Source organism: Pipistrellus kuhlii, unplaced genomic scaffold (genome assembly GCF_014108245.1).
Source record: "Pipistrellus kuhlii isolate mPipKuh1 unplaced genomic scaffold, mPipKuh1.p scaffold_m20_p_3, whole genome shotgun sequence".
Taxonomy (NCBI): Eukaryota; Metazoa; Chordata; class Mammalia; order Chiroptera; family Vespertilionidae; genus Pipistrellus; species Pipistrellus kuhlii.
This window is the reverse complement of record NW_023425529.1, coordinates 41678762-41696366: the sequence shown is the minus strand read 5'-3', so window position 1 is coordinate 41696366 and position 17605 is coordinate 41678762. Positions and strand designations below refer to the sequence as shown.

Sequence of the window (17605 nt, the reverse complement as noted above, 5' to 3'; positions counted from 1 at the left end):
TGGCACACAAGGGTGATCAATAAATATCCCACCAGACGAAAATCTCTCATCTCTCCAGACTGCTCTGCCTCCTAGACAGCAGTGTCCCCGGCAGCACAGGCCAGGACTCCAGAAGTGCAGGCTGGAGGCTGGCTGCTCAGCAGAGCCAAATGGCCACCACCAAGGAAGAGATGACTGTGGATGTGGGTTTCAGCCCCGTGGCTCTGCTTCCCTGGGGGGCCTGTCTCTGAGTCAGCGTGCCAGCCTTGGGATCGAAGGGCCAGCCGTTCCTTGGGCTGCGGTCTGGCAGGGGCAGGGGGGGGGGGCGGCTGGGAAGCCTGGGGCCCCTCTCTGGCAAAAATAGCCCACAGTGGTTAGAGCTGGGAGGGTGAGTCAGGCAAGAGTGCAGCGGCACCTAACCCCTTCACTGCCACTGGAGCTCCCGAAGGTGGCATGCCTTGACTGTGCACCCCCAGATCAGGCTCTTTCCCTGGCTGCCCTAAGGCTGGGCTAAGATTGGGATCCTCCTCGGGTCCTCCTCGTTTCATGGGAAGCAGGTCTATGAGCCTGGAGCAGGAATACGGGCCACCCAGAGTGCAGACCTGAGATCTGGAGGAGGCGGGAGACCTCTGGACAAGGATGCCTGCAAGATGAGGGGAGCACCGGGCAGGCTGAAGATCTTTGGGGCTACAGGAGCCTCTGCTAGGACCAAATTCGGAGCCCAAAGCTGACCCCTCCAAGGGGCAGGCACAGAGCTCGGAGGTGGGTGGAAGCCCAGCCGCCCAGAGGGAGTTTCTCCCGCCGGCTGGCTCCCAGCGCCCTGCGGTGTGCTCCTGCTGAGGGCTCTTCAGGAAACTGTCCAACAAGAGAAGTTAGCTCTCAGTTCTGTCTTTGTCTTGTCCAAGACACCTTCCAGCCACCCAGGGCTCGGTGGGGGAGACCGAGGCAAAGAAAAATGACCACTTGGAGCCTGGGTCCTGACTCCCTGGTCTGGATGAGCGCACCCTCCTTGCAGCTTTGGCGACTCCAGAGCAGGTGAGCGAGGAACTCTGGCCACCTCCCCCTTCCGTGGGGCCAAGCCTGAGCCCGGGCGTCGGGGGAGAGGGTGTGTGTGTGTGTGAGTGTGTAGGCTGGGAGGAGGGGGAGCGGCTGCGCTCCCCGGGTCAAGGCGGGGGTGCCAGGAGCGGGGTGGGGATGCCCCAGGCTCGGGGAGGGGCCGCAGCTCCGTCAGCCGTGGCAGAGCCGCCCGGGAGCTCCGCGCAGGGAGAGCCAGAGTCCCCAGATCCTCGCTCGCCCTCTCCGCAGGCTTTCTCGATCGCTCCCTCCCTTCCTCCCTCCCTTCTTCCCTCCCGGCGGCCGCGGCGGCGCTGAGAAAGCGGCGGAGAGGAGTGGCCCTGCCCTGGAAGAATGCGGCTCCGCCGAGGGGGCAGAGCCCAGCGCAGTCTCCCCGCGGTCTGAGCGGCCCGCGCCCAGGCGCCCGGACCCCGCCGGGGTGGACCCCGCGCCGGAGCAGCTGGAGGTGACCGGGCCGGCCGGGCGGGGAGGGCAGGGGCGCGCACGCGGGGACCAGACGGGCGCGCGGGGAGTCAGGCACGCATCCTCCCACAAGGGCACGGAGATGCAGAGAGAGAGAGAGAGAGAGAGAGAGAGAGAGAGAGAGAGAGAGAGAGAGAGAGAGAGAGAGAGAGAGAGAGAGAGAGAGAGAGCCAGAGAGATCGCCAGAGATAAAGACCCAGCGAATAAAGGAGTGCCCGCAGATGTGCACGCGATAGCGCAGGGGTGGGGACTGAGGCTGGGACCTGTGAGGACCCGAGGGGCGACGCTCGGAGCAGGAACGAGCAGTTGTGGCGGACGGGGAAGGGGACTCAGCCTGCACCGCGCGGTCCCTTTCGGCCGGAGCAGGTCCCCTCCACGTCCTGGCCGCACCTGGGGTCCCCCTTCCTTCCCCGCCAGCGGAGCCGGCGGCGGGGAGCCCGTTCCCCCACCTTCTCACGGAGCTGCCTGCCCTCGACGGGAACCTGGAGGCCACACGCTCCCCACCCCCACCCCCACCCCCGGCTGTAGGTGGCGGGGAACCCCCTCCCGATCCCGCCTCCCTGCGCTGAGGGCGTGAGGCTGCGCTGGGCGGGAGAGGCGAGTCGTGGGGCCCCTGCAGAGGGAGCGGGAGCGGTGGGCGAGGTGCGGAGCGGTGTCTGTGGGTGCGTACGTCTGGGTTGGAGGGTGTGTGTCTGTGTGCCTGGCCTTGTGTGGCAGAGGGTCCGCTCCTGGGGCGCTCGGCTCAATCCCCGCTTCGAAGCCTCGACTCTCCCCCCCCCCCCCCCCACCCGGGCCCAGAGCCTGGGGACCAAGGGGGTGATTCTTACTGTGCCGTTTGGAGAGAGACGAGAAGGGTCAGTGGGGTGACCCTGGTGAGTTGAGAGCTTGAAGTTGGCATCCTCCGGGGGGTGGGGGTGGGGGGCAGGCGAGCCACCCTCCTCCAGACCCTCCTAGAGCTCCCCTGTCCCGCAGGCCCTGACCGGTCTGCCCACCGGGGCCTTCGGGCCCGGGCTTCGACATGCGGGAGCAGCCCGGGCCGCGGCCTCCGCCCTGGGGCCTCGCGGCTCTCCTGGTCCTGGCGCTGTGCAGTCGGTGAGCAGCCCCCCGTCACCCAGCCCCACCCCCCTCGGCCGGGGAGAAGCAACGGGAGGGCCCGCAGGGGGCGCGAGGCCTGGACCACAGACCCAGCACCGCCTTCTCGGTCCCCAGGGCCCTGAGCAATGAGATCCTGGGCCTGAAGCTGCCGGGCGAGCCGCCGCTGACCGCCAACACCGTGTGCCTGACGCTGTCGGGCCTGAGCAAGCGACAGCTGGGCCTGTGCCTGCGCAGCCCCGACGTGACGGCGTCCGCGCTGCAGGGCCTGCACATCGCCGTGCACGAGTGTCAGCACCAGCTGCGCGACCAGCGCTGGAACTGCTCGGCGCTCGAGGGCGGCGGCCGCCTGCCGCACCACAGCGCCATCCTCAAGCGCGGTGAGCCCGGCGGGGCTGGGGCTAGGCTAGGGGGCAGGCCGAGGCGCGAGGAGGCGGGAAGGGACCGGTTCACGACTCCGGGAGGGGCCTCTCCGGGAATTCCCCCGACAGCCTGGAGGAGCTGGGTTTGGCCACCCGTCTGGGCCCCTGCGCTTCTGACTTCCACCTGCTCGCTGCCGGCAAGGCAGCTGGCCCTGCTCCCCTACTCTATCCCCCCTCCCTTTTCCTGCTTACACCCAGCTGGATCTGGGTTGCACCTGTGAGAGAGATGCCCCCAGCCCTGGAAGCTTCAAACGCCCCCCCCCCATTCCCCCCATTTCACTCTCCTCCCTCGCAGAGGGACAAGCCCAGGCTGGTGTCCCCAGAACCTCAGTGGAGGAGGGGTGCCACCCCCAACCGTTTAAGGGTTAAACCTACTCTCCTAATTGCTGGGGTTCCCAGGAGCTGAGACTGGGAACAAAGACCCTGATGGCTTTGAAGCAGGGGAGCAGCCCCCTCCTCTGCGCTGTGGGGGCCCAGGTGGCTCTCACCTGAGCAGGTGAGGAACTGGCTGGAGGGGTGGAGGACAGGTCACTGCTGGCCTGGTGGAGGCATGGTCTGGGGGAAGCATCACTGCCTCTTGCCAGGCCATGCCTGAGCTCACTCCTGGGAAGAGGAAAGATCCATCCTGGGCTCAGCTTAAGGGTGGGGGCAATACTTCAGGGACTACAGGGTTAATAAGGCAGCTGCCATCTGCAGGGGAATTCCCAAGACGTGTGCTAACAGCTTCACCCCTGGAGGGTTGGGGTTGGGGGGAATCAGGAGGTTGAGCCAGGAGCCCTGCATCTTGAGGTGGGCAAGGCCTGGCCCCGAAGGAGCTGCTGCCTCTCAGCCTCCCCGGGCTCCCGGAGCCCCTCCCTAAAAGGAAGGGCTTCACGGGGCACGTTGTAGGGGGAAGGCTTTGATGCCCAGATGAGAAGCATATCTACCTGAGGCTGGGAAAAGCTTGTCATGCTGAGCCTCTGTGACCCCAAAAACAAAACAAAGGAGCCAACATTTTAAGAGGGCCTTAGGGAAAATCACCCCACCTCTCTCCCCTTCCCAGCATTTTATATAGAGTAATAGCAGGTTAGGATAAACTTCAAGAGCAGCCTAAGGACAAATATAAAAGTAGAAACTGGAAAGGTGAAGGACAGCTCCACAGCTACAGTGGAGGTTTGGGGGTGGTGGAGGTTAGATTGGTTAAAATGCTGATTAAAATAACCCTGATGAAGAAGAAGAAGAAGCCAGGACCGGTTTGGCTCAGTGGATAGAGCGTCGGCCTGCAGACTAAAGGGTCCTGGGTTCGATTCTGGTCAAGGGCATGTATCTTGGTTGCGGGCACATCCCCGGTAGGGGGTGTGCAGGAGGCAGCTGATCGATGATTCTCTCTCATGGATGTTTCTAACTCTCTATCCCTCTCTCTTCCTCTCTGTGAAAAATCAATAAAATATATTTAAAAAAAAAAAGAGAGAGAAAGAAATCCTATTGCCTCTGCTTCCACCCCACCCAAGCTCCCTGCAGGGCTGGGGAATTTCTAAGGCTTTCAGATGTAGAACTCAGTGAATACATCTTCAAAGACCACAGGGACTCCCTTTTAGTCCTCTCCCAACCCCAGGGTCTTTCCCTCTAGGCTAGCTCTTTCATCCGCACCTGAAAATCCCAGACTGACAGAGCAAGAACGGGCCTCAGAGACCATCTCAACCCATCAGCCCCTCAATGTATAGATAAGGAAACTGAGGCTCTGCACTTTCAATTCCCCTTTTTCTTCCACGACTTTCTCCCAAAGTACTTAGCTAGTAATAGCAGGGTCAGGATTGAGTTAGGAATTTCTGGAATTGGAGGATGGCTGTTTATTTCCCTCTGCCTCCCTGCGCTCAGCGCTCAGCGGCCTGTCAACCTCACCCTCACCATCGCACCCTTTCATCCCCAGGTTTCCGTGAGAGTGCCTTTTCCTTCTCCATGCTGGCTGCTGGCGTCATGCATGCGGTGGCCACAGCCTGCAGCCTGGGCAAGCTGGTGAGCTGCGGCTGTGGCTGGAAGGGTAGTGGTGAGCAGGACCGGCTGAGGGCCAAACTGCTGCAGTTGCAGGCCCTGTCCCGGGGCAAAAGCTTCCCCCACTCCCTGCCTAGCCCGGGTCCTGGCTCAAGCCCCAGCCCCAGCCCTCAGGACACATGGGAATGGGGTGGCTGTAACCATGACATGGACTTTGGAGAGAAGTTCTCTCGGGATTTCTTGGATTCCAGGGAAGCTCCCCGGGACATCCAGGCACGAATGCGAATCCACAACAACAGGGTGGGGCGACAGGTACGTGTGCAAATCGTCCTGAGTCTCTCTAGCTTTCTGGCCTGGCTCCAGTTTGAGGCACAGCAGAGGAAGAGGATGGGATATGATGGGTGATTGTCACCATCTGCTAGCCCTGAGCAAGTGATTTGACCTCAGTTTTGGATGCTTAAAAAATAGTCTAAGGGTACCTACCTTACAGTGTCATTAAGAGAGAGCTAGTAAACAGAGCTCCCAGCAGAGTCCCTCGTCCTTGACAGGTGCTTATTACATGATAGCTATTATTACAGCTTTCTTCCTAATGGAAGTTAGGAGTGCTCTGGGCCCAAACTCCCCATTTTAGCAGCACTCACTCTGGAAAGAACAACTGGAGTTATCCAGCTGGGGTCTGAAGATAGGCAAATCCGATAGGCAAATCCCTCTGCTCTGGCTTCAGTTCTCCAACTATAAAATGAGGCAGTTGGGCTATCCACCAGCTTCTTCCTCCCACCCCCCCCCTGATATTCCACAATCATTTGTTCATTCTTGCCTCTATTTGTCCCTCCTTTTGCCTCCCTGATCCCTCCCCTCTTCTGTGTCTCTGTGCTCTCTCCACTTATTGCCCTTTCCTTCACCTCTTCCCCCTCTGATACTCCAGGTGGTAACTGAAAACCTAAAGCGGAAATGCAAGTGTCACGGCACTTCAGGCAGCTGCCAGTTCAAGACCTGCTGGAGGGCGGCCCCAGAGTTCCGGGCAGTGGGGGCAGCATTAAAGGAGCGACTGGGCAGGGCCATCTTCATTGATACCCACAACCGCAACTCCGGAGCCTTCCAGCCCCGCCTGCGTCCCCGCCGCCTCTCGGGAGAGCTGGTTTACTTTGAGAAGTCCCCTGATTTCTGTGAGCGAGACCCCAGCGTGGGCTCCCCGGGCACACGGGGCCGGGCCTGCAACAAGACCAGCCGCCTGCTGGATGGCTGCGGCAGCCTGTGCTGTGGCCGTGGGCACAACGTGCTCCGGCAGATGAGAGTGGAGCGCTGTCATTGCCGTTTCCACTGGTGCTGCTATGTGCTGTGTGATGAGTGCAAGGTCACAGAGTGGGTCAACGTCTGTAAGTGAGGGTGGGCCTCACAGCAGGCTGGGGAAGCGGAGGGCGCCTTTTCAGCCTTTTGCTCTCATTTCTGTCCAAGGTCAATCTTAGCCCCTGGAAGTTCAAAGTATCTACCTGGAAACACCTTTGGGGGGGGGGGGGAGTCAGGTGGAATCTGTCATGTATGGCCTTCTCCCCCACAGTTAAAGGGCCTTGTGGGGGAGGGGGGAAGATGTCACCCCTCTTCTACTCCTTGAACACCTGGATGGGCTAAGATGAATTGCACTGTATTGCCCCTGCCATCTCCCCAACGCTGGGCCTTTAACTCTGATTCATACTCCTTTCAACGGGGGAGTCCCTGTGGTTTGACCACTCTTCTCCTTTGAGGGCTAGCCCCAGGCGTTGTGTAGAGCAGTGAGACCTACATCCAGAAAGAAACCACTCACTCTCTTTGCTGTTCAGGAACTCCTCCACTGCAGCCTGAGCCCGCTCTGGTGGGTAATGGGAGACAGTGGTAGAGGGGGTTTTCTTAGGATGGAACAGAGTGTGAGGGGGGAGTGCTCTCCCCTTAGGGTGATCGGTCCAGGCCCTAGGGAAGTGGTCTGGCCCCTCCCCCCACTCAGATGTTAAAGGGGACCCTCCAGAGAAGAGTTTTACCTACAACTTTCTGAGCCTCTCTTTCTTTCTTTAGCAGGAGGGGTGGGGATGGATAATTTATTGTACTGAGATTTGTTCTTGGTTCCTGTTTATAACTAAAATAAATTAAGTTACTGAACTGGTGGGTGCAGATGGTGATATTTCTGACGACACTTGGGATCCCAGTCCATGGCTTCTTTTCCAGGTGAATTCTCCTACCCTACTACACTCAGTGACTTTATGTGTAGCCTGCTGGTCCCACAGAGGATTTGAAATGGGCCTCAGTGACTTAGTTGGCAACTCTTAGTGTGAAAAACTAGGGGACTTGTAGGTGTGAGGGGCTAGAGATCCGAATACAGGCTTTATTTACTCTCTATGTGCCTCAACTCCAGGGATTGCCTCAATCACTGCCCTAGAACAATCACTGCCCCCCCAAAAAAAACACAACAACAGGTTTTGATAGTAAATATATTAGGTTTGTGGGTTTGTCACAACTATTCAACCCTGCAATAATTACTCAACTCTGCTGTTGTAGATGAAAAGCAGCCATAGACCATACATGAACAAAAAGATGTCCAATACAATTTAGTTCACACAGACTGCAGGACCAGATTTGGTCCTCTGGCTGTAGTTTGTTGACCCCCGCCCCACACTTTGAGGTCACCTCTGTGTTGGGGTTTTCTTTTTTTATATATAAATATATTTTTATTGATTTCAGAGAGATGGAAAGAAACATCAATGATGAGAAAAAATCATTGATTGGCTGCCTCTTGCATGGCCCACATCATCGAGCCCGCAACCCAATAGCATGTACCCTTTGCCCGAAATCAAGCCTGAGACCCTTTCAACTGCAGGCTGATGCTTTATCCAATGAGCCAAACCAGCTAGGGCATGTTTTGGGGTTTTCAAGTGCTGAAGGTATCTCATCGTTGAACCTGCACCCAAAAGAGCAGGTGCTTTTCTCTCTGGCTCCAAATCAGAGAACTTGGGAGGAAGATACAATACTAATGGGAAACATATAAAAGGGATTCCTGTGCTCAGAAGGGAAATATTTTTGCTCTGGAAACCAGCAAAACCAGCATGCCCTCCTACTGAATTATTTGCATATGTATTTTGTCCTTCCTTATTCAGAGCTCTTCTGCATTTAATTTTAATCTTAGTAAAATAATTCCTTTATCTTTTAGAAGAAACCATAACTAGAGAAAAGAGAATGTCTTTTATTCCAGTCCTTCTATTCCTAGCCTGATATTTTTTAAAACAAACCATTATCTTTCATTGGAAAAAGGACATGCCTCACACATTCAGAACTTTACAAGTAACTGCTTATGGAGTTGCAAGAAGCTTACTGTAACAGGTCATCTCCTTGGTCAAGGAATGTATGACTAGAATGCAGAGTACATTCTACATTCTAGGCCAATAATTTCAATTGGTGTGCCACAATAATTTTTTAAAAAAATATATATTTTATTGATTTTTTACAGAGAGGAAGGGAGAGAGAGAGAGAGCTAGAAATATCGAGAGAGAAACATCGATCAACTGCCTCCTACACACCCCCACTGGGGATGTGTCCGCAACCAAGGCACATGCCCTTGATTAAACCTGAGACCTTCCAGTCCGAAGGCTGACGCTCTATCCACTGAGCCAAACTGGTTTTAGCCACAATAATTTTTAAAATTGATTTTTTTAAGAGAGAGAGGATGGGGGTGGGGGTGGGGTGGGGAGGGAGGGAGATAGATCAGTTGCCTCCCATACACGCCCAGACTGGGTATGGAACCTGCAACCTAGGTATGTGCCCTTAATGGGAATTGAATCCAAGGCCTTTGGTGTAAGGGATTCGATGATGTTCCAATCAACTGAGCTATCTGGCCAGAGGCTCAAGAATTTTTTAAACATGCAAAAATGCAATACTTGACTATTTAGTCAGGGGCACTGATCTCTTTTTCCTTAAATTGTCAAAACACACACACACACACACACAAAACTACAACAACTAACACAATAACTGTCCAGGATGAATGAATCAAAATTCTACCTATTTTTTTGTCAGATGGGCAAAGAATATATTTTTTGGTGTGCCACAGAATTTTAGTAATTAGTTTATGTGTGCAATGAAATGAAAAAGGCAGAAAAATCTATTGCTCTAGGGCTAGGCAATAGATATATCTGCTGCCCAAATTATTCTCAAAGTCAGGTGAAATGATGGTAACACCAGGGTAGTAAGACCATTTTGAGGAGTGTTGGGTTAGGGCAGTACCTTAGGGCAAAATTTTATGTCCTAAATTTCCACTTGAGCATTGAGAATTCTAGGTTTCAAAATTTGATGGAGGCAGGAAGATATCTCATCCTTACTTAGGCACTGACTATATCTGGTGAGCATATGGGGATAGTGGGATGTTGCTAGAATGGACATAGACTATGAGAGAAAATAATGATAAGGAATATCCAGATGGGAATTTTGCACTCAGTAAGAGCAAGAAGAATCTCCAATGGAGTCACAGCAGGAATATTTTAGCTTTTTCTGGTTTTCTTCCTCTGTACTCCTTTAGACTCCTTCTCCCTTTCTAGCTCTCATCTTTCATCACACATACTCTGTGGCAAACTTAAGCCCCAAACCACAACCTTGAGAAATTCCAAATGGATTTTGTCAGCAAGGCCAACACCGCCCCTCCTGCCTTCCACACCCCTGCTCCAGGCACACGAGCTGGGCTCAGGCCCAGGCCTGGGGTCGGTGGCAGGAGTGGGAGTATGCAACCCACAGAGCGGGTGGCTACAATTTCAGCTTTTACTTAGCTCCCGTGGAAGTCAGAGGGAGGGAGAAAGACTGATGAACTGTAAGCCAGGTCTCTGCCTCCTTCAGCTCTAGATGAGCTCTTCTCCCTTAGCCTTTCAAGTGGTTGGGAAGCTGGAGAGTAGCAGTGATTGACTAACTGCCAGCTGGGCAACACCCCTCCTATCTTTGCATTTGTTTGCTCCATGGGAAGCACCCAGTGATGCTGCAAAGGACATTTTCTTCTCAAGACTCCAAAGGAGTGAAGGACAGAAGAAATGGGAGATTCTCTAGTCCCATTAATCAGTTCTGACTCAAATACCTTGCTGCTTACCATATTAGGTCACACCCTTTCCATCCTTCTGTCACACCTGAGAGAATCTGAAGTCTTGGGCAGTAACACTGATAGGTTCCATCTCCTATAAGAAAGCCACAAGTCATGTTAGTGTCATTGGGTACTAGAGAAAGGTTTTTTGTTTTGTTTTGTTTTTTGTTTTTAATATATTTTATTGATTTTTTACAGAGAGGAAGGGAGAGGGATAGAGAGTCAGAAACAAACCGAAGGACTTGTATACATGCAATAAGTACAACCAATGGACACAAAACTCTGGGGAGGAAAGGTATGAATGGGAGGGGGGGAATGGTAAGATATGTACATAGATAATAATTTAATAATTATAATTAAAAAAAGAAAGTTAGAAACATCGATGATGAGAGAGAAACATCGATTAGCTGCCTCCTGCACCCCCCCCACTGGGGATGTGCCCGCAACTAAGGTACATGCCTTTGACCAAAATCGAACTTGGGACTTTCCAGTCTGCAGGCCGACGCTCTATCCACTGAGCCAAACTGTTTCGGCGAGAAAGGGTTTTTAATGTATATTTTTTGTGATCAGCGTGGGGGGCATAACCTGGTGGGGTGTTTCTAGAAAATTCTAGGAAAAGAAATGGAAAAGATAATTATGTGGATGTATCACAGGGTCCACTTTCGGAATCCGTAATAACACTGGAGGAGTCTTCTGCCACTTAAAATATAAAACTTAGCCGGGTAAAAGCCCTGACGGGCAACAGCTCAGGACAGATACAACTCTCTTTGCTATAAACATGCTCCTTGTTAGCCATCTCATCCCTCACCATCTTGTCTTCACATTCTAAGGGCATGTTTTTCTCTAGGTTAAAATATGGAAGAAAACAGACTGGGATAAGAGGAAGAGACTGGTGAATGCATGCACCAGGGATTGATGGGGTAAGAGGTAGACATAGTGTGGCTGTCTACCAGCCTACTCCTTGGCAGGATTCAAGAAACAAGGCCCAAAATACAGAAAAGCAAGTTTTGGCTCAGGGCTTAGGGAAGAGCCATGTGTTCTCTTATATTGCTGTAAATGTAGAGCGAGGGCACTTAGAGAACCTTCTTCTATTCTTAGCATTTTTAGCGCCTTTCTTTGATGACAGTCTTGAGAGTTCCAACACAACTTTGCAGGTCTAGACCAGGTGCAGAAATGAGTGTGAGGGAAGAGGGGATGGGCAGGAAGAGAGGAACATGGAAGCAGAGTCTCTCACTTTCCTTGGGGTACTAAAATTCATAATCACCTAGATACACTTCCTCAAATCACATCTCAGCCTTCAATATTCCAACTTCCTTGTAGCCCCAGAGTTCAGATGTTTCCTTCAGTCTCTTAAATTCATCACTCTCCCTTCTCTTCCCTATGGGAAAAGACATCTTGATTCAGACCCCTGGATAACCTAGTGGTGAGCAGTAACAACGGTGTAGGAGAGCTCTCAGGGGGATGCTACTAGCCCTGGTTAATAAAGATGAGGTCTGGAGGAGTTAGGCGGCCACAGCTAGGCCTGTTCACTCATACCCTGCTCCTGGCTTTGCCCAAGGTGCCCCAGGCTCTCAGCTCAACCCGGCTCCAGGGCGGCCAGCACGAGGCCCCAGTCCTTAAACTTCAGGTATGGCCCTGGAGCTGTGTATTGTCCTCACAGTCCTCACTGCTTCACCTTCCTCCCCTGGCTCCTGCTTCCACTGCCCACAGCCTCCAGCCCCCACATCGCCCCCGCCCGGGCTTCGTCTCTTAACACCCGGATGCCTCCGCAGCAGCCGCTGCCATGGTGATGACTCTCGCGAGAACTGCCGCTCGCTGCCGCCACGCAGTTCTCGCGCGATCGGGGAGGTGGGAAGTATCCCGGTCTGGGGGTGTGGGTGCGCCGCACAGCCCTTGTCGCTGTCGCGGCTTCCGGTGCCAGGTAGAGGGAAGGAAGGAGGGAACCCGGGAGCGGGGCCAGGGCAGCGGCGGCGTTGAAATCGGCTGGGGGAGCCGGAGGGAGCCGAGCGAGATCCGAGCGGAACCTGCGGGGGCGGAGGCGGCGGCCGCAGCGGCGGAGCTTGGGAGCAGGAACCGGTGAGGGGCTGGGGAGGGAAGGCGGGTCCCGGCCGCGGAGAGGCTTAGGGTGGGGGCTGAGGCCACAGGGCCCCCTGCGGGGCACTGCCTGGCTTGGGGCAGTGTGGTCCTCCCCACCCGGGAGCTCGGAAAGGGGACGCTGGGCCACCCTCACGCCTGCTCCAGCATTTGAAGGACGCGGAGCTGGGGTGGGGGTGGGGGGCACTGACGGATTCGTCCTCCGCCTCGCACAAGGGGGCGACCTGGACTGCCATTAGGTCCCCCTCGCCTACAGAAGGTGGGCTTCGGAGAAGTCGGGATGGAGGAGGAGGGAGAGGTGATGAGCGGGGGTGGTGATGGCTGTTTTGTATCCTTTCCTGTTACAGGGCTAGGGATTGCTGCTTTTTCCCCCACCCCCTCTTCCCCTCTACCTTAGTCATAGGAGACCGTAGAGAAGCATTGCTGTGGTGACACCCCTCTCCTTGTGGGGTAGGGGTGCATAAGGGCTGTAGGGAGTAGCCAGCAGGACAGGCTAAAGGATCACCCCTGTTCTGGTGGAGGTTGCGCCTTGGGGTCTCGGGACCTGCACGGTGGGAGAGGGCAGCTGGTGGGGAGCGGGAGGAGAGTGGGCAGAGGGGGAGGGGATCTGTTCTTGCTCCGGAGGGAGCGGTGGTGCCTTCCTCCCCCAGGCGAAGCGGGGGCGGTGTCACTGGAGGAAGGAACGTCTGGTCGCTGGCTCTGAGTGTATATCTTCCAATCCGCTTTTCTCTCTTTCGGAAGTACCAGGATTCCCGGAACAGAAAATGGAGGCATTGCTTACATCTAGGTTTGAGAAAAGGAGGGGGAGGTGGAGTTCCCGGTTAGAACAGGCCTCTTGATTAGCAAAGTGGTGGCTCATCTTTTGGGGGAATTCCCTTCTTTCTGGGTTGTATTACTGCCAGACTGGCTCTGGCCAGGCCGGGAGGAGTGTGGTGTGTGTGTGGTCAGGAGTGAGAAGAAATAGTGAGGTCATCCGGGTGCAGAGAAGTGAAACTTAAAACCTGTCTCTACTGCTGTTGGATTGGGTCACCCCTGGTCTATGGCATGAAAGTTTTATTGGTTGGCGATCTGCTGCAGGAGTCTGATTGCTTGGGTCAGGGCTACAGAACAGAATCTAGTCCCCACATACTTCCTTCCTTATCCCTAATTTGCTGCCATTTTATCTTGAGCTTATTGGGGTGTCCCCACTTGCTATGACTGGGGTGGGGCAGTGAATTGGTCATTAGACTTGATCATTGCACATTAGACTTGAGTTTGAATAACATGCCTGTAAAAGCTGGTTCTAATAAACAAGCTGGTCCATTGGGTTCACCTTTTTATAAAACGAATCATAACCTTGGATTCATCTGGGAAGGGGCCCTATGTATCACATTCATATGCTTCCTGCCTTCCAGTGTAGGATTATTACTTTGCACAGTCAACATTTTTATGTGCAAGTCTTGCTTTTCTAAAGAGACTAATCTTCATGAATGTAGGAATTGGCACTCATCTTGTGTTTCCCACAAGGTCTTTGCACACAGTGGGCACTCATGATGAATAGAGGGTGTGAATGGATAGAACTCAACAAACTTTTTTTCCTACAGTTTAAGGAGAAAGAGATGGCTTGTCTGTCAGGGAAAGTGCCTGGAGGTAGCTTAAAAATCTTGATCTCCCCACTCTCCTGAGAAGCACAAAAGCGGCATGGATAATGGAAAGTAAGACCCTCACCCCCCCAAAAAAATTTTTTTACTAGAGCACAGAATCATTTATCTGAAATCCCAGATCTTTGCTCCCCCCCTTTTGGGCATAAGATTCTCTCCATTAGCTCTAAGTCCTTCAGAGTATTGTCTGCAAATTGGGGTCCTGGAGATCATGGAGGAGGGAACCAATGGATGTATGTGGTGCCTGGCACAGAATTGGTGCCAGCGAATTGTAACTGCTTTTATTAAACTGAATGCATATATAAAAGGCAGGCGGACAGCAGGCTGGAAAGACTGGAAGTGAAGTCTTAAGTGCACAAAGGATGATGTTGTGTGTGTTCATTTCTGCTACTCTCTTCCACTGGAGTCATAAGAGGAAATGGACTCAGGATAGTGGGCGGGATTTACTGGTTGGAAGAAGGAACTTTTTTAAAACCAGGTTTTTTAAAGCTGAGTAAATAACTGAGGGAAATTGTGGAATCTGCTTCTCTATATACCTTTAGAAACGGATGCCAAGAGGCCTGAGACTCAAAGAGTAAAGTTTGGCTTTCCTAATCATTTTTGTTGCAGATGAATTTAGAAACAAAATAGTACAGTAATTAAGGGTGTGGAATTTGGAATCAGACAAAACTGGGTTCAAATCTTGCCTCTACTATCAATATTACCAGTTGTATGATTTTTGTGAAATTATTTGTCCTCTTTTATTTTCATTTTCCTCATCTGTAAAGAGTATGACGATAGTACCTACTTCGTAGAATTGTAGGAGAATTAAATGAGATAATACACATAAAGCACTTATGTATATTATTAGTATTGTGCAAAGCACATAGTAAGCCCCAAGTAAATGTTAACTGCTATCAGTAATCACCACCACACAATGGTAATAATAATATGAGCACTTAGGCTGCCTTAAAGGTTTACATAAGAATAACTTACCGCCTGAGGTGGCTGTAGAGGGGATGATTGTTACCATGACTCTCTGTGCTGGTTGTAGGTTTATGAGCAGTGAAATCTTTTTTCAGCATCAGCTTCACAGAGGCAGCTCCTGCTGCCTGAGTGGGAGGTGAAGCTGGAGCAAGGCAGGTCCCTGAGCTTGTGTGAGGATGTGGGGGCTCAAGAAGAGTGTTTATGCCGTAGCCGGTTTGGCTAGTGGATAGAGCATTGGCCCTCAGACTGAAGGGTCCTGGATTTGATTCTAGTCAAGGGTTTGATTCTGATCTAGGACTCCTACCTTGGTTGCCAGTTGTAGGCTGTGGTTTTAGGCTCTATCATGATCCTCCAGCCCTGTCAGGGCATGTGGGAGGCAGTCAATGTCTCTCTCTCACATCCATGTTTCTTTCTCTGTCCCTCCTGCTCCCTTCCACTCTCTAAAAATCAATGGAAAAATATCCTTGTGTGAGGATAAACAACAACAAAAAAGAACAGTGTATATGTTTAAAAAGTCGTCATGACTCTGAGATAAGGGTTGACTCTTCCTTAAGGTGCACCTTGATTGACTTAGGTCAGGATTTAGATTCCTGGATCCCATTGTTTTAGGTCTCGATAAGCATTTCAGCATCATCCATTTTCTGGACCACTTTTCATTTAGTCCTATCTCCTTTATTTTTTAATTTAAAAATATTTTTATTGGTTTCAGAGAGGAAGGGAGAGGGAAAGAGATAGAAACATCAATGATGAGAGAGAACCATTGATTGGTGGCCTCTTGCACACCCCTCTGGGGATTCTGGGGATTGAGCCGGAAACCTGGGCATATGCTCTTGACCAGAATCGAACCCCAGACCCTTCAGTCCTCAGGCCCACATTCTATCCTCCGAGCCAAACTGGCTAGGGCTAGTCTTATCTCCTTTAAATGTCTACTTCTCCATATGTTTCAGAATGTACTGTATTAAGGTCCAGAGTTATGATATCTGTGTAATCCCATCTACTATACTGTTTCCAACATTTGTCACAAATATAGGTAGAGTGCCAATAAAGCTTCTTTAAAAAAATATATTTTTTATTGATTTCAGAGAGGAAGGGAGAGATAGAAATATCAGTGATGAAAGAGAATCATTGATTGGCTGCCTCTTGCACACCCTCCACCAGGGACTGAGCTTGCTGCCCAGGCATGTGCCCTGATTGGGAATTGAACTGTGACCTCCTGGTTTATAAGTCGACACTCAACCACTGAGCCACACCAGCCCCTCCACCCCACATTTTTTTCCAAAGCAATCGAAGGTTACCTTATATAAAATCTTACTTGAAGTCTAATACATAAAATGGGTAAAATTGGCGCTGCTCTGGTGGTGGTGGAAAGTTAGAAGCATAATTAGAGCCTCTTATATGGTTTCTCCCTCCAGGCAGCCTCTGAATTCCATCCATGGAATCCTAGGGCTCTGAGAAGAAAGAAACCACTTCTTCACTTTGCCAGATACATGAAAAGGATTGGGATTACCTAAATAATAATATCTTCCTCAACCTCACAGATGTTTTGCCACCATCAGTAGTACTGTGCCTTTCAACAACAAGCATGTCAATCACTAGCTACAGATTGTAGTGCTGGGTGCTGGGGAGATGAAACGTGAGTAAGGTATGGTCCCTGCTGGCAAGAGGCTCATAGTCTACCGAAGTGCTTCCCAAACTGTTTTCCATCATGGCATACACAGAAGATGGTAATGGGAGACAGACATAGCAGCTTGCAACCTGAGATGGCCAGCCCAAGCGCTCTAGCCGCTCGAAGCCCTGCCTAGCCATACAGTACTGTGGGATCAGTATCTCCAGCTGCCCTGTAAAGACGTTATCTGGGAAGTTTCAGCTCTGAAGACTCAGACAGACAAAAATGTGAATAAAACACACTGTGGTAAGTCCTAGAGTGGAAGTGTGTTTGGTGATAAGGGATCACAACCAGCTTTTATTCCCCAAGGTTAGTCCGTTCCCTGTCTTCCGTATCCTTGTGGTGGTCTAATGGTTGGCCTTCTCCAGATCCTGTCTTCCTGTTTCATCTGTTTGCTGGCAGCTCCATTTTGACCTGTGCTTTGGGACCAGATTGGGGCACAGATTTATTGGGACTTTAGGCTGATTACTTGTGGAATTCTGTGATTTTGTAATTAGGAAAGTATAGCGTTCTCAATATTCAAAACTGTAGATGTGGGCATGGGAGCAGCCATAGAATGTCAGCAAATGGAGTAGTTGTAAGCTCATTAGATTTTAAGAATAGGGCAAACTGAAAGGTTTGGTTAGAGAGCAGTACCACAGAATGTTCCAAAGAAACAAATGAGTATCGTTTTTTGTTTTTTAATAAGGTCACTGTTTTATTTGGGTAGGCTGTGATTCTCTGTTTTGATTCACTTGCTGAGTATTGTCCATGGGAAAAACCAGAGCCTTCCTAAGGTCTCTATCAGGCATGGTGATTTAGGATCCTTTTTTGCTTGTAGTGTGGTCTTCTTCAGGTTATCCTATACTTACTAGGGTTGTTTTCATTGAGTAAAAGGTGAATGAATGCCCTGAACCTAAACACTGCTAATTGAACCAAGTGGAACCTGAAAAGCTAGATATGTTTTAATTTATAACAAGGTCATCCTTGATTGTCTAGTAGCTAAATTCAATAGGTATGTTTCGGGCCTTATCTTAATTTGACCACTGTTTTCCTTTTTTTTTATAACATGTTTTTTTATTGATTTCAGAGAGGAGGGGAGAGGGAGAGAGAAATAGAAACATCAGTGATGAGAGAGAATCATTGATTGGCTGCCTCCTATATGCCCCACACTGTA

The 17605-nt window shown here is 51.6% G+C and overlaps 2 protein-coding genes across 4 annotated transcripts in view; both read left to right on the top strand.

The window, feature by feature from the left end:
* Positions 1 to 1356: 1356 nt before the first annotated feature.
* WNT10B (Wnt family member 10B) lies at positions 1357 to 7128 on the top strand. 2 transcript variants are annotated; one of them, XM_036458446.2, is made up of 5 exons: positions 1357 to 1498; positions 2488 to 2607; positions 2725 to 2987; positions 4939 to 5312; positions 5926 to 7128. In XM_036458446.2, exons 2-5 carry the CDS (start codon positions 2534 to 2536, stop codon positions 6382 to 6384), a joined length of 1170 nt encoding a protein of 389 aa, XP_036314339.1. In that variant the 5' UTR covers positions 1357 to 1498; positions 2488 to 2533; the 3' UTR covers positions 6385 to 7128. The 2 variants fall into 2 exon arrangements, with proteins under 2 accessions (XP_036314339.1, XP_036314340.1); XM_036458447.2 differs by lacking the exon at positions 1357 to 1498 and adding an exon at positions 2233 to 2387.
* A 4817-nt stretch (positions 7129 to 11945) lies between these two features.
* ARF3 (ADP ribosylation factor 3) overlaps positions 11946 to 17605 on the top strand; it is a 19004-nt gene continuing 13344 nt past the window's right edge. The window contains exon 1 of one of the 2 annotated variants that reach the window (XM_036456062.2): positions 11946 to 12159. The gene's annotated coding sequence lies outside the window, so the exon portion shown is untranslated. The remainder of the gene's footprint in view (positions 12160 to 17605) is intronic. The other variant, XM_036456061.2, reaches the window with a different exon arrangement.

Excerpts from the sequence above, each read along its gene's own strand:
- WNT10B (XM_036458446.2), top strand. The coding sequence starts at position 2,534 with ATGCGGGAGCAGCCCGGGCCGCGGCCTCCGCCCTGGGGCCTCGCGGCT. Across the intron at positions 2,988-4,938 it reads CAGCGCCATCCTCAAGCGCG|GTTTCCGTGAGAGTGCCTTT; the intron begins GTGAGCCCGGCG and ends TTTCATCCCCAG. Across the intron at positions 5,313-5,925 it reads ACAACAGGGTGGGGCGACAG|GTGGTAACTGAAAACCTAAA; the intron begins GTACGTGTGCAA and ends CTGATACTCCAG.